The following is a 17,174-nucleotide window of genomic DNA, read 5'->3' on the forward strand; positions in this document are numbered from 1 at the left end:
ATTCAACAACAGGCAGTTAAAGCCGGTGAGCCCAGGAAAATCTACTATAGGGAAAGTATCAATGTAAACCTAGCCCCAAGCAAGTGTTATTAATCAGACAGAAAATTGCTTCAATCGATCATTGACGTCACAACATCTCAAATGGCTATTGAAACCAAAATCTATAAATAACCTCGCCAAAAACTACAGTGTCCTGAAACCCATACAACATAAGATGCTCACTCCCTGGAACCTTACAACACAGAATACTTACTTCCTAACTGTAATGTATACTTATATACACAAATAGTCAACTCAACACCAGAACTTTTAACATAAAATTCTCAGTCCCGGTAATTTTACTACGCAAAATATTCACTTCTTGTAACTTACAAAAATACTCACTCCCTGTAACATTTACAAGAGGCTCAACGGCCTTAACGTTCGTCTGAGTAACAATGCTTCTTGTAACATGTCATAGAAATAATTTTGTTAAATTCAGTAGGATAGCTTGAACTGTATTGTACACATGATGCAAATGTAAATTGTGTATTACATTAACTGCTGTCTCATGCTAAGGCGTCTAACAAAGTTTGAATTAAAAGAAATTACTCTCAAAAATGTAATTTTCTTTATAAACTCTTCCTTCCATGGAGACTATTTAATAGATTCTATCGTATCTGGGTAATGAGAAGAAGTTTTTTGAAATGTCAGTCAATTTGACCCATTTTTGGCCTGTCCAACAGCCCCTAGGAGTCAGCCGTGCTCAATATGTGCACCATTATCTTATACTAATAATTCTAACTTAGTTTGTACTATTTCAGAAAGAAAATTAAAAAAAAAATTTAAAATGTAGTTTTGCTATATAAATTATATTAAAATTTACCCCCTCCCCAGGGGAAAATCCAAAATCCTGGGGGCCAAGAAATTTACAATTTTAGTTAAGCATCTGAAGGCCTTCACATCAATGAAGAGTACTTTATTCTACCATACATGGTATTTGAGAAGAAGATTTTTGACGTTTCAATGAATTTGACCTGTTTTGGCCCCAATCTTCATGCCCCCGGGGGTTGGGGACTTTATAATGAATACTTTTGTATGCCTTTAGCGGTGAAAGATTTTGGTAAAATTTTAATGAAATCAGTTCTGGAGTTCTCCAGAAGAAAATAAAAACTGTTTAAAGTTTATGACGCCCGACACCAGACAAAAGGTAATGAACATAAGGAGTACAGATAAAATCACTCACTGTAATCATTACACTATGAATCTGTATGAATCATTGATTGAAACCTATACAGTTCTAAGATAGGATGATAACAACTTCATAAAACTTTTTTCACCCTGCAATACAGAAATGATACAATCACTCCCTGTAATCTGTAATGCACATATATAATCTTCCCCATAATCAACTCAATATTCAAGGTATTCCCTAGAGATACTGTGGTACAATGTACACGAGAATATAAATTGACTAGTATATAGATTTGGTGATAATTTCAAAGCATGGACTGTGTAGTCATGATCAGCATACCCTGCAAAGAACCCTTTACCAGCATAAAATCATTGTTCTGAGGACAAAAGGCCCAATGGGCTTTTACTTATTGTAATGAAGGAATTTTAAATTAGCACATCTGACCTCTGTGACCTTGAAAGTGGATCAATGTCATTCAGTTATATTCCTTCATCCATAAGCAAGCTACAGAACCAATATCAGTACCCTAGGTCTTTGGGTTATTGACAAAAATTTGTTTTAAGATTTTAACACATCTGGCCCCTTGGATCTTCAGAAGCTGTTATGTGGCAGCCATCCATCAGCATTTGTGTTTCTGGTGTAAAATCACACCTCCATACCAATTTTCATGGTCATCAACAATTAATATCTAAATTTTCTCAAATTTTGACTAATCAGGCCGTGGTTGACATGTCAGACAACCAAAAGGAAAAAAGAAAATCTGTTACACACCACCTCTTATAACAGAATGTTATCAGTAAAATTTCGTTAATCTCATCCTATAGTTTTTGAGAAACATGTGGAAAACCTTGCTGACAGAAGAAAGTGGAAGAAACACACTTAGAGAAAAAACCCATCAAGATCTGTATCTGCAACAGTTACGTCAAGTTTCAGAGAAATATGATAAATGAGGGGTCATTAGTTGGAAACTACTCATCCTTTTAATGAGTACAAAGGAGCGAGTCCAACACGGTTCTTCCTGGAAGAACTACCATATACGGGACATTTATTGTGGAGTATATGGAAGAACTGCTGTGCTGGACTCATTCCTTTATACTCATTACCTGGATTTTTAGTGAGACTTGTGTATACTGTTGGATCCACAGCTAGTTCATCAAGATTTCTACCGAAATTTACCCCTAGGGACGTAGAGCCTCCAAATCTGTAGTGATTATATCCATCCTTTTGTTAAGTTGTTAAATATGAGAATAAGATGTTATATTTGTACTAGTGACCATTACTTATAATCCTGAAATGCAACTTCAGCTGATAGAGAAACTTGGAAATTGGACAAAATCAAAGTTTCATTACAATAATCAACTCACTTGGGTGCTTGTTTTGTTGAATAAAATAATGGTAATATATATTGTAATATTATAATTAACAATTATATTATTTGATAAAAATCCAAGAATGATTAATATCCCTCAGTCATTAGTTGCCAATTAGAAAACGATTATCAACAAGTGTATACATGTACCAACTTGTGGCAAAACCTGAAGCCTCCTCTTGGTGGCCAATTTGTTAAATCCAGCACGAGGCCCATGGGCCTTAACAGCCATCTGACTATAAAATACTGTATGATGAAAGAGGCAAAATAGGCCTAACTTACTCAACTATTCTACAACTTACAAAGAAAACAATGTCGGTTCATAAAAACATTTTCAACAAACACAACCATATGTGAAAATATCACTTAAGGATGCCTCAAATCAAATTTGGACAAAATTCTATCATTCTTAAAGGAGAAGATTTCAGAGGTTTTATTTCAAATTCTCCATCCAGTCCCAAACCTCAAACCCCAGGAAGGCCACAGCCCCAATTTATACAAAATTGGTTTTCCTTTCCCCAAACTTCACCACAATGGAAGGAGTTTAATGCTTTCCTCTATTGGGCCCTGCCACTCATATGCAAAACATGAGGTGAGGGGTGTCAAACCAACGAATTTGAGAAATCCACCCAAGGATACTTCAGACAAAAATTGAAAAAAATCTCAATATTTCTATAGATGAACAAGGATTGTAAAGAGGAGCCCCACCCATCAGGCCACAAGGGAACTAGACCCATTTGTACAAAATTGAGTTCCATTTCCCAAAGGATGCTCCAGATTAAATGTAATTAAAATTTTCTTCATAGCAGGTAGTGATTTTAAGTGAAAATTGTAGCACCATGGCATAAGCTCAGTAGTTCTTTTCACCAGCCGGGTTAAAAAACTTACTTCATTACTATACAGTAACACAGCAAACAATTTGTATCCGAACACTGAGATAGGAACACAACAAACACTCTGTACCTTAACACTGAGATAGTAACACAACAAACACTCTGTATCTAAACACTGAGATAGGAACACAACAAACACTCTGTACCTAAACACTGAGATAGGAACACAACAAACACTCTGTACCTAAACACAGAGATAGGAACACAACAAACACTCTGTACCTAAACACTGAGATAGGAACACAACAAACACTCTGTATCTAAACACTTAGATAGTAACACAACAAACACTCTGTACCTAAACACTGAGATAGGAACACAACAAACACTCTGTACCTAAACACTGAGATAGGAACACAACAAATTCTGTGTACCTAAACACTGAGATAGGAACACAACAAACACTCTGTATCTAAACACTGAGATAGGAACACAACAAACACTCTGTATCTAAACACTGAGATAGGAACACAACAAACACTGTATCTAAACACTTTAGTTACAAATAAACTTATCAAAGCCTGGGAACATACTTTTATACATGGAATGTATTATATTTAACTGAATATTAACAAATTATCAGTACCATCAACACCAGACCTGTAAACAGTCCCTGGGGTGTAATATCCTTCTCTTTATACACAAGAGTAGCACAATTCCAGACTCTTTACTCTCAATAGGAGAGCATATAAGTGCCTCAGCTATTTAAACAGGTGTGCTCCAACTCCCCATTATCTGTACCATGATGTTTGGCTTCATATTCATCTTTACTTCTTATTTTGATTTACAACATGTTTGGGAAAAATCTTTATAGTAAAACTATTTTACCTCGAGCTTGATGTAAAAGATGTACCTCCGCATGCAGACACATAATCACACATACACATGCACACAATTTAAGAGCCCTGTATTGTGAATTTCAAAATGAATTATGAACTAACATGATTTGAGAGACTCTGCAGTGATACTTTTTATGTATAAAGATTCTCCACAGACAAGCATCATAAATGTTCTAGTCAATACAACAGCGCATTGTAACTTCACAATGCATATTATGGTCTGAAGTCACACGCTGTAATCTTACATCACACATTGTATTCTCACATCACACACTGTGATCTCACAACACACACTGTGATCTCACAACACACACTGTAATCTCACATCACACATTGTATTCTCACATCACACACTGTATTCTCACATCACACACTGTATTCTCACATCACACACTGTATTCTCACATCACACACTGTAATCTCACATCACACATTGTATTCTCACATCACATGCTGTGATCTCACAACACACTATATTCTCACACCACACACTGTATTCTCAAAAAAACACACTGTATTCTCACATCACACATTGTATTCTCACATCACACATTGTATTCTCACAACACACATTGTATTCTCACAACACACACTGTATTCTCACAACACACAATGTTTTCTCACAACACACACTGTATTCTCATATCACACATTGTATTCTCACAACACACACTGTATTCTCACATCTCACACTGTATTCTCACATCTCACACTGTTTTCTCACATCACACATTATATTCTCACATCACACACTGTATTCCAACATCACACACTGTATTCTCACAACACACACTGTATTCTCATATCACACACTGTATTCCAACATCACACACTGTATTCTCACAACACACACTGTATTCTCACAACACACACTGTATTCTCACATCTCACACTGTTTTCTCACATCACACATTATATTCTCACATCTCACACTGTATTCTTACATCACACACTGTATTCTTACATCACACACTGTATTCTTACATCACACACTGCAATTTCACAACACTTATCACTGTAAGCTGATATCACACATTGTAACTTCATAACACATCCTGTAGTCTGCTATCACAGAGTGTAACCTAAAAACTCACACTACAACATAACATTGCAAATGTTAACCACAAAACATACTACAACATAACATTGCAAATGTTAACCACAGAACATACTACAACATAACATTGCAAATGTTAACCACAGAACATACTACAACATAACATCCAGTTATAATATAAACCACAAACAAAGACACATTGATCTATAAGTTATTATATAAACCACTGTAGGAGACACATTGATCTATAAGTTATTATATAAACCACTATAGTAGACACACATTGATCTATAAGTTATTATATAAACCATTATAGGAGACACACATTGATATAAGCTATTATATAAACCATTATACGAGACACACATTGATCTATAAGTTATTATATAAACCATTATAGGAGACACACATTGATCTATAAGCTATTATATAAACCATTATAGGAGACACACATTGATCTATTAGTTATTATATAAACCATTATAGGAGACACATTGATCTATTAGTTATTATATAAATCATTATAGGAGACACATTGACCTATTAGTTATTATATAAACCATTATAAGAGACACATTGATCTATAAGTTATTATATAAACCATTATAGGAGACACATTGATCTATAAGTTATTATATAAATCATTATAGGAGACACATTGATCTATTAGTTATTATATAAACCATTATAGGAGACACACTATAGTTATTATATAAACCATTATAGGAGACACATTGATCTATTAGTTATTATATAAACCATTATAGGAGACACATTGATCTATAAGTTATTATATAAACCATTATAGGAGACACACATTGATCTATAAGTTATTATATAAACCATTATAGGAGACACACATTGATCTATAAGTTATTATATAAACCATTATAGGAGACACACATTGATCTATAAGCTATTATATAAACCATTATAGGAGACACATAGATCTATAAGTTATTATATAAACCATTATAGGAGACACATAGATCTATAAGTTATTATATAAACCATTATAGGAGACACACATTGATCTATAAGCTATTATATAAACCATAATAGGAGACACACATTGATCTATAAGTTATTATATAAACCATTATAGGAGACACATAGATCTATAAGTTGTTATATAAACCACTATAGGAGACACATTGATCTATAAGTTATTATATAAACCACTGTAGGAGACACATTGATCTATAAGTTATTATATAAACCATAATAGGAGACACACATTGATCTATAAGTTATTATATAAACCATTATAGGAGACACATAGATCTATAAGTTGTTATATAAACCCCTATAGGAGACACATTGATCTATAAGTTATTATATAAACCATTATAGGAGACACATTGATCTATAAGTTATTATATAAACCATTATAGGAGACACATAGATCTATAAGTTATTATATAAACCATTATAGGAGACACATAGATCTATAAGTTATTATATAAACCACTGTAGGAGACACATTGATCTATAAGTTATTATATAAACCATTATATGAGACACATTGATCTATATGTTATTATATAAACCATTATAGGAGACACACATAGATCTATAAGTTATTATATAAACCACTATAGGAGACACATAGATCTATAAGCTATTATATAAACCATTATAGGAGACACATTGATCTATATGTTATTATATAAACCATTATAGGAGACACATAGATCTATAAGTTGTTATATAAACCACTATAGGAGACACATTGATCTATAAGTTATCATATAAACCATTATAGGAGACACATTGATCTATAAGCTATTATATAAACCATTATCGGAGACACACATCGACCTATATGTTATTATATAAACCATTATCGGAGACACATTGATCTATAAGTTATTATATAAACCATTATATGAGACACATTGATATATATGTTATTATATAAACCATTATAGGAGACACACATAGATCTATAAGTTATTATATAAACCACTATAGGAGACACATTGATCTATAAGTTATTATATAAACCACTGTAGGAGACACATTGATCTATAAGTTATTATATAAACCATTATATGAGACACATTGATCTATATGTTATTATATAAACCACTATAGGAGACACATAGATCTATAAGCTATTATATAAACCATTATAGGAGACACATTGATCTATTAGTTATTATATAAACCATTATAGGAGACACATTGATCTATAAGCTATTATATAAACCATTATCGGAGACACACATTGACCTTTATGTTATTATATAAACCATTATCGGAGACACATTGATCTATAAGTTATTATATAAACCACTATATGAGACACACAGAAATTGGTTCGAGTAGTGTTATCGTATATAACATACACTCCATCAGGAAAAATGCAGATAAAATGGTAATACCACTTCAGTTATTCACCATCATGCATACTTGAAAACTCTTCATCTGAACAGATACAATTGTCTACAGAAGTGACTGGCTGCTGCTGATCACAAATCTGATGGTTAATACTCTTCAGTCATGCCAACATATAAAACCATTATTTTCTTGGCTCCATACAGACTTTTACAAACTTTTACACAGATTGTGACCTACTTTCTGTAATATTCTCTCTCCTGTGATATGTCTTTAGGTGTTTGTCACCTACTTATTCTAATACTTTCATCTTCTGTTTCTAGGGGTTTGTGACCTACTTAATTTAATATTCCTATCTTTTTGTGATATTTATAGGTGTTTGTGATCTACTTAATTTAATATTTCTATCTTTGTGATATTTATAGGTGTTTGTGACCTCCTTAATTTAATATTTCTATCTTTGTGATATTTATAGGTGTTTGTGACCTACTTAATTTAATATTTCTATCTTTGTGGTATTTCTATTTGTGACCTACTTTCTCTAAATGTTTTATCCTGTGTGATGTTTCTAGGGATTTGTCATAAGGACCATATGTTGTATCACGACTTTTGTACTGTATGGAGTTACCTCGGACACAACTGGGGTTTACAAACCTATAATTCTTACTTCCATGCATGTATTGATAAATCGTTTCTTTAAAGATCAATGGACAACATCATCCATTTCTATAGAGTTAACGGTGATTGGCTGATGTTAACAATTCCTCTAAATGAACACAACTTACTAAATCTACACACTTTCAGCCATTTTGCTCTTTCACAAATAGGATGAGAATAACTGATATTGGATGGACATATTTATGCAAAGCGACTCTTGTGACTTGTCAAATACTTAATCTCCCAATATAAATTTATTGTATGTAAAAAAAAGGCACAGAAAAAAATATGTAGATTTCTATATCTACTGGTCTACTGATAGGATTTCCACCTTAACTGACACATTGGGGGAATCTGTAAATCAAGCCCCTTATAACATTCATCAGATCCTTTAGAGAGTATCTTATAGGTTTAACATTATGTACATAGTCCAACAAAGGTTACTATATACCTTTATAGACTAGTATTCCAGTCACGTATTATTGAGAACGGAATCAGAATACAAGAAATGACTTTTCTCAAACAGTTCAGTATCTGTACTTATATAAGAACTTAACTATATATATAAATCTCTTAGGAATGTGATTCTATTGAAAACAGATAAAGACAAGCAAAAAGGAGGCAGTTTTTCAGGGAAATGCAAAATAAATCATCTCAACAAGCACCCATCAACCAAATTCTGTATTTTCAAATGTCAGGAAGGATGTAACCTGCCATTGTGTAATTCTGTAATGTGTAGGGTTTACTGTCAGGAAGGCTGTAACCTGCCATTGTGTAATTCTGTAATGTGTAGGGTTTACTGTCAGGAAGGATGTAACCTGCCATTGTGTAATTCTGTAATGTGTAGGGTTTACTGTCAGGAAGGATGTAACCTGCCATTGTGTAATTCTGTAATGTGTAGGGTTTACTGTCAGGAAGGCTGTAACCTGCCATTGTGTAATTCTGTAATGTGTAGGGTTTACTGTCAGGAAGGATGTAACCTGCCATTGTGTAATTCTGTAATGTGTAGGGTTTACTGTCAGGAAGGATGTAACCTGCCATTGTGTAATTCTGTAATGTGTAGGGTTTACTGTCAGGAAGGATGTAACCCGCCATTGTGTAATTCTGTAATGTGTAGGGTTTACTGTCAGGAAGGATGTAACCTGCCATTGTGTAATTCTGTAATGTGTAGGGTTTACTGTCAGGAAGGATGTAACCCGCCATTGTGTAATTCTGTATTGTGTAGGGTATACTGTCAGGAAGGCTGTAACCTGCCATTGTGTAATTCTGTAATGTGTAGGGTTTACTGTCAGGAAGGATGTAACCCGCCATTGTGTAATTCTGTATTGTGTAGGGTATACTGTCAGGAAGGCTGTAACCTGCCATTGTGTAATTCTGTAATGTGTAGGGTTTACTCGGGTTTACTGTCAGGAAGGATGTAACCTGCCATTGTGTAATTCTGTATTGTGTAGGGTTTAGTGTTAGGAAGGCTGTAACCTGCCATTGTGTAATTCTGTAATGTGTAGGGTTTACTGTCAGGAAGGATGTAACCTTCCATGTGTAATTCTGTAATATGTAGGGTTTACTGTCAGGAAGGCTGTAACCTGCCATTGTGTAATTCTGTATGGTGTAGGGTTTACTGTCAGGAAGGATGTAACCTGCCATTGTGTAATTCTGTATTGTGTAGGGTTTACTGTCAGGAAGGATGTAACCCGCCATTGTGTAATTCTGTAATGTGTAGGGTTTACTGTCAGGAAGGCTGTAACCTGCCATCTTGTAATTCTGTAATGTGTAGGGTTTACTGTCAGGAAGGATGTAACCTGCCATTGTGTAATTCTGTATTGTGTAGGGTTTACTGTCAGGAAGGATGTTACCTTCCATGTGTAATTCTGTAATGTGTAGGGTTTACTGTCAGGAAGGATGTTACCCTTCATTGTGTAATTCTGTATGGTGTAGGTTTTACTGTCAGGAATGATGTTACCCTTCATTGTGTAATTCTGTAATGTGTAGGGTTTACTGTCAGGAAGGCTGTAACCTGTCATTGTGTAATTCTGTATGGTGTAGGGTTTACTGTCAGGAATGATGTTACCCTCCATCTTGTAATTCTGTAATGTGTAGGGTTTACTCGGGTCTACTGTCAGGAAGGATGTTACCCTCAATTGTGTAATTCTGTATTGTTTCTGAAGTTTATAATGAGACAATGCACATCTTGAGTCTACAATAAGGAAAACCTACATATGAATTTTGAAAATGATCCATCTAGTTCTTCACATAAAATTGTGATAACAAGAATTATAGAGGACAGATGGCAGACAGGCTACCTATGAAACACAAGTTGATGATGTTCGGCTAAAAATGGTATGGAGACTGTTATTGATTAATTTGGTCTTTGTGGACAACTCTGATAATAGTAACTGACCCTTACAGATAGAAAGTGGTGTCCATCATGTCATTTATTCACAGACGTATAGTATCCTGACTGTGTTGTCCAACACACCGCCTTACAAACCCACATAATACATACAACTGTTCATCCGTTTCTTGCACAAATACAAACCTATAAGATACACATTTTTACCATCATCAGCCCAGACAAGGAATTGTGTGTGTGTCCAATAAACATCTCAGGGCACAGGAGCTAGTCCTACTCTACAGTTGTGTTGTTTTTGTCGGGTTCCATACATTTGTGTCATTAATAACATTCAAAGGGGAGAATTTTTACCGATTTTTCAAGGTCATGCCATAATTCAGGACGTGTCAAGGTCACCTGGGGTCTGACTGCTGCCATTAATGATCGTTATCCATGCGTGATATACTATTGAGATAGTCAATTGTTTTCTTTGGTTTATCAACATTTGATATCAAAACAATAACAGAAAAAAAAATGTTAACACATAAGACACAGTTACATGTACCTGCTTTAACACAGATATTGTTGTATTTCCCAGGATTTAGGATAAAATAGGAGAGAAAAGGTCTCTGAATTTACCTGGTTTACCTCATAAACCTGTATACTTCATACACCTGTATACCTTAAACACATGTATACCTCATACACCTGTATGCCTCAAACACCTGTATGCCTCATACACCTGTATGCCTCATACACCTGTATACCTCAAACACCTGTATACCTCATACACCTGTATACCTTATACACCTGTATACCTCATAAATAGTGATCCAGTAGAAATATCTATATATAGAAATATCACCCCCTGTCATCACACACAGTGATCCAGTAGATATATCTTTATATAGAAATATCACCCCCTGTCATCACACACAGTGATCCAGTAGATATATCTATATATAGAAATATCACCCCCTGTCACCATACATGTTGTTCCAGTAGAAATATCTATATATAGAAATATCACCCCCTGTCACCATACATGTTGTTCCAGTAGAAATATCTATATATAGAAATATCACCCCCTGTCACCATACATGTTGTTCCAGTAGAAATATCTATATATAGAAACATCACCCCTGTCATCACACACAGTGACCAGTAGATATATCTATATATAGAAATATCACCCCTTGTCATCACACACAGTGACCAGTAGATATATATCTATATTTAGAAATATCACCCCCTGTCATCACACACAGTGACCAGTAGATATATCTATATATAGAAATATCACCCCCTGTCATCACACACAGTGACCAGTAGATATATCTATATATAGAAATATCACCCCCTGTCATCACACACAGTGACCAGTAGATATATCTATATATAGAAATATCACCCCCTGTTATCACACAGTGACCAGTAGATATATATCTATATATAGAAATATCACCCCCTGTCATCACACACAGTGACCAGTAGATATATATATATATATATAGAAATATCACCCCCTGTCATCACACACAGTGACCAGTAGATATATCTATATATAGAAATATCACCCCCTGTCATCACACACAGTGACCAGTAGATATATATCTATATATAGAAATATCACCCCCTGTCATCACACACACACAGTAGATATACTATATATAGAAATATCACCCCCTGTCATCACACACAGTGACCAGTAGATATATCTATATATAGAAATATCACCCCCTGTCATCACACACAGTGACCAGTAGATATATCTATATATAGAAATATCACCCCCTGTCATCACACAGTGATCTAGATATATCAGATAGATATATCACACACAGTGACCAGTAGATATATCTATATATAGAAATATCACCCCCTGTCATCACACACAGTGATCACACACAGTGACCAGTAGATATATCTTTATATAGAAATATCCCCCCCTGTCATCACACACAGTGATCCAGTAGATATATCTTTATATAGAAATATCCCCCCCTGTCATCACACACAGTGACCAGTAGATATATCTATATATAGAAATATCACCCCCTGTCATCACACACAGTGACCAGTAGATATATCTATATATAGAAATATCACCCCCTGTCATCACACAGTGATCCACTAGATATATCTTTAGATAGAAATATCACCCCCTGTCATCACACACAGTGACCAGTAGATATATCTATATATAGAAATATCACCCCCTGTCATCACACAGTGATATATCTATATATAGAAATATCACCCCCTGTCATCACACACAGTGATATATCTATATATAGATATATCACACTAGATATATATATATAGAAATATCACCCCCTGTCATCACACACAGTGACCAGTAGATATATCTATATATAGAAATATCACCCCCTGTCATCACACACAGTGATCCAGTAGATATATCTTTATATAGAAATATCACCCCCTGTCATCACACACAGTGACCAGTAGATATATATCTATATATAGAAATATCACCCCCTGTCATCACACAGTGACCAGTAGATATATCTATATATAGAAATATCACCCCCTGTCATCACACACAGTGACCAGTAGATATATCTATATATAGAAATATCACCCCCTGTCATCACACACAGTGATCCAGTAGATATATCTTTATATAGAAATATCACCCCCTGTCATCACACACAGTGACCAGTAGATATATCTATATATAGAAATATCACCCCCTGTCATCACACAGTGACCAGTAGATATATCTATATATAGAAATATCACCCCCTGTCATCACACACAGTGATCCAGTAGATATATCTATATATAGAAATATCACCCCCTGTCATCACACACAGTGATCCAGTAGATATATCTATATATAGAAACATCACCCCCTGTCATCACACAGTGATCCAGTAGATATATCTTTATATAGAAATATCACCCCCTGTCATCACACACAGTGATCCAGTAGATATATCTTTATATAGAAACATCACCCCCTGTCATCACACAGTGATCCAGTAGATATATCTTTATATAGAAATATCACCCCCTGTCATCACACAGTGATCCAGTAGATATATCTTTATATAGAAATATCACCCCCTGTCATCACACACAGTGATATACCATCACACAGTGATAGATATATCTTATATATAGAAATATCACCCCCTGTCATCACACACAGTGATCCAGTAGATATATCTTTATATAGAAATATCCCCCACTGTCATCACACACAGTGACCTGTAGATATATCTATATATAGAAATATCACCCCCTGTCATCACACAGTGACCAGTAGATATAATTATATATAGAAATGTCACCCTCTGTAGTCATACATGGTGATCCAGCAAAGGTTTATATATATAGAAATATCACCTCCTGTAATCATAAATGGTGACACAGTAGAGGTTTATATATAGAAATATCACCCCCTGTCATCATAAATGGTGACACAGTAGAGGTTTATATATAGAAATATCACCTCCTGTAATCATAAATGGTGACACAGTAGAGGTTTATATATAGAAATATCACCTCCTGTAATCATACATGGTGACACAGTAGAGGTTTATATATGGAAATTTCATACCCCCCATGGTGTTTGATATTGTACACATTTATTGAGAATATACGACTCTCTTAGATATAATATGTATGTATGACCTTAACCTTCCTATAGAATTGTAAGTAGATACAGTTTAATCTGTTAAAGATCTAAAATGACCTTGACCTCATTTTTTTAATTTCTGACTGTAAGACATCAAAAACACAATTCTGAGATTCAGCCTTAAATGAAATACCTACCTTCGACAATTTCTCCATTAGGAAACACAATCACAACTTTGCCCGATTTGCTGGACATAAAAATCCTTGGCCTGTCTGGCACAGGTTTGAGTTTGGTGAGATCCATTCCCAGATCCCTAGCATCATTTCTCTGGTGGTGTCGCACCTCGTGTTTGCCATGTATCAACAAATTCCAGTTGACATTTGGTCGAGGCATAGACAGCACCCCTGGAGGGGCCTGTTCTCCAGTCATAATAGGCAGGTTTTGCCCAGTACTGTTAAGGAATTGATAGAATATTTCCTCAGCTGCTGAACGTTGTTTACAATTTGATCTTCATCAGGCTAAACCAACTGGTGAATATCAATTATTCACTTTGCAAGAAACAATACCATTCTCCCGTATTTTGTATTGTGAAAACACTGAGGTAGGTGGTGGGCCAAACATCCATTACCATGAGGTAGGCCATAACATACAACTGCCTCATCACTCAATACAACAGATGTGGCTCAATATCTCCCAATAAATCTGTAAAACGAAATACATACTAACCATCTCACAAACAGCTAATGTGTTTTTGGCCGTATAATCTACCTCTGAGGTCTAACTTGAAATAAAAAAAAATAATAATAAAAATGATATGAACATAACTTCAGCATGGGTACTTGTATTCCAGGATATGTCTGCACACAAATATTGTCAACTGGTTCACATAGCATATGTGTACATCCTCAAATACAATATATAGGTCTACACATAATTCCAATAGAGAACATCTGTTTACACCAATCCAACAGACACTTCCGAGAACACTGCTGAAATTTCTATACAAGTATTCAGTGTTAAATCCGTAGAAAATTTGAATTCCTTCAGAGAGCATATGTTAACATCCTTCCGTTCTGTAATAGTGCGGGAGAGTCAGTGTATGAAACCAATACCTCACTCACTCTCCCTGGCGGAAGTGATTTCCTGGTGCTGTGAGATCTAGAGCTTTTCCCAATTCCACCACAACAATGGGCATACTGGCAGAAGGCACGGTGATGTACACATGAGTTTAATTAGATCTTGGCTCTATAACAGAGATAAGAGCTGGACTATACCTTGACGATTCGTTTTTGAATTGAGTTACAACCTAGTAGTATCCCACTTGATAACTGACAGGGTTGTTATAGGCTCATATCTAAATCCTTGTCAACATTGTCAGGCAGTCATCACTTCACCAATTCTGATAAAAAGCCATTCAAATTCTTAACTGGTTTCATACAAGTTACCAATGTATAACCCCCACCCCTAACAGTCTATATACACACTCTATCTGCTATATATATCTGATGTATATAACCCCCACCCCTAACAGTCTGTAGACACACCTCTCTATCTGCTATATATACCTGATGTATATAACCCCCACCCCTAACAGTCTATAGACACACCTCTCTATCTGCTATATATACCTGATGTATATAACCCCCACCCCTAACAGTCTGTAGAAACACACCCTCTATCTGCTATATATACCTGATGTATATAACCCCCACCCCTAACAGTCTATAGACACACCTCTCTATCTGCTATATATACTGATGTATATAACCCCCACCCCTAACAGTCTGTAGACACACACCCTCTATCTGCTATATATACCTGATGTATATAACCCCCACCCCTAACAGTCTGTAGACACACCTCTCTATCTGCTATATATACTGATGTATATAACCCCCACCCCTAACAGTCTGTAGACACACACCCTCTATCTGCTATATATACCTGATGTATATAACCCCCACCCCTAACAGTCTGTAGACACCCTCTATCTGCTATATATACTGATGTATATAACCCCCACCCCTAACAGTCTGTAGACACACCCCCTCTATCTGCTATATATACCTGATGTATATAACCCCCACCCCTAACAGTCTGTAGACACACACCCTCTATCTGCTATATATACTGATGTATATAACCCCACCCCTAACAGTCTGTAGACACACACCCTCTATCTGCTATATATACCTGATGTATATAACCCCCACCCCTAACAGTCTGTAGACACACACCCTCTATCTGTTATATATACCTGATGTATATAACCCCCACCCCTAACAGTCTATAGACACACCCCCTCTATCTGCTATATATACTGATGTATATAAATCCCACCCCTAACAGTCTGTAGACACACCCTCTCTATCTGCTATATATACCTGATGTATATAACCCCCACCCCTAACAGTCTGTAGACACACCTCTCTATCTGCTATATATACCTGATGTATATTATCCCCACCCCTAACAGTCTGTAGACACACCCCCTCTATCTGCTATATATACTGATGTATATAACCCCCACCCCTAACAGTCTGTAGACACACACCCTCTATCTGCTATATATACTGATGTATATAACCCCCACCCCTAACAGTCTGTAGACACACCTCTCTATCTGCTATATATACTGATGTATATAACCCCCACCCCTAACAGTCTGTAGACACACCCCCTCTATCTGCTATATATACTGATGTATATAACCTAACAGTCTGTAGACACACACCCCTAACAGTCTGTAGACACACACCCTCTATCTGCTATATATACCGGATGTATATAACCCCCACCCCTAACAGTCTGTAGACACACCTCTCTATCTGCTAACAGTCTGTAGACACACACCCTCTATCTGCTATATATACTGATGTATATACCCCCACCTCTACAGTCTGTAGACA

General features: G+C 35.6%; 1 protein-coding gene across 1 annotated transcript in view; it reads right to left on the reverse strand.

Annotated features, from left to right (window-relative positions):
* The window catches only part of LOC132553992 (dual specificity calcium/calmodulin-dependent 3',5'-cyclic nucleotide phosphodiesterase 1A-like), a 130,336-nt gene extending 115,642 nt beyond the window's left edge, over positions 1-14,694 (reverse strand). The window contains 1 exon segment of the mRNA XM_060218287.1: positions 14,463-14,694. Coding sequence (XP_060074270.1) covers positions 14,463-14,694 — 232 coding nt within the window.
* Between the last annotated feature and the right edge of the window lie 2,480 nt (positions 14,695-17,174).

The sequence above is a fragment of the Ylistrum balloti genome, unplaced genomic scaffold (assembly GCF_031769215.1).
Source record: "Ylistrum balloti isolate Yb309-2 unplaced genomic scaffold, AGI_CSIRO_Ybal_v1 Utg370370, whole genome shotgun sequence".
Lineage (NCBI taxonomy): Eukaryota > Metazoa > Mollusca > Bivalvia > Pectinida > Pectinidae > Ylistrum > Ylistrum balloti.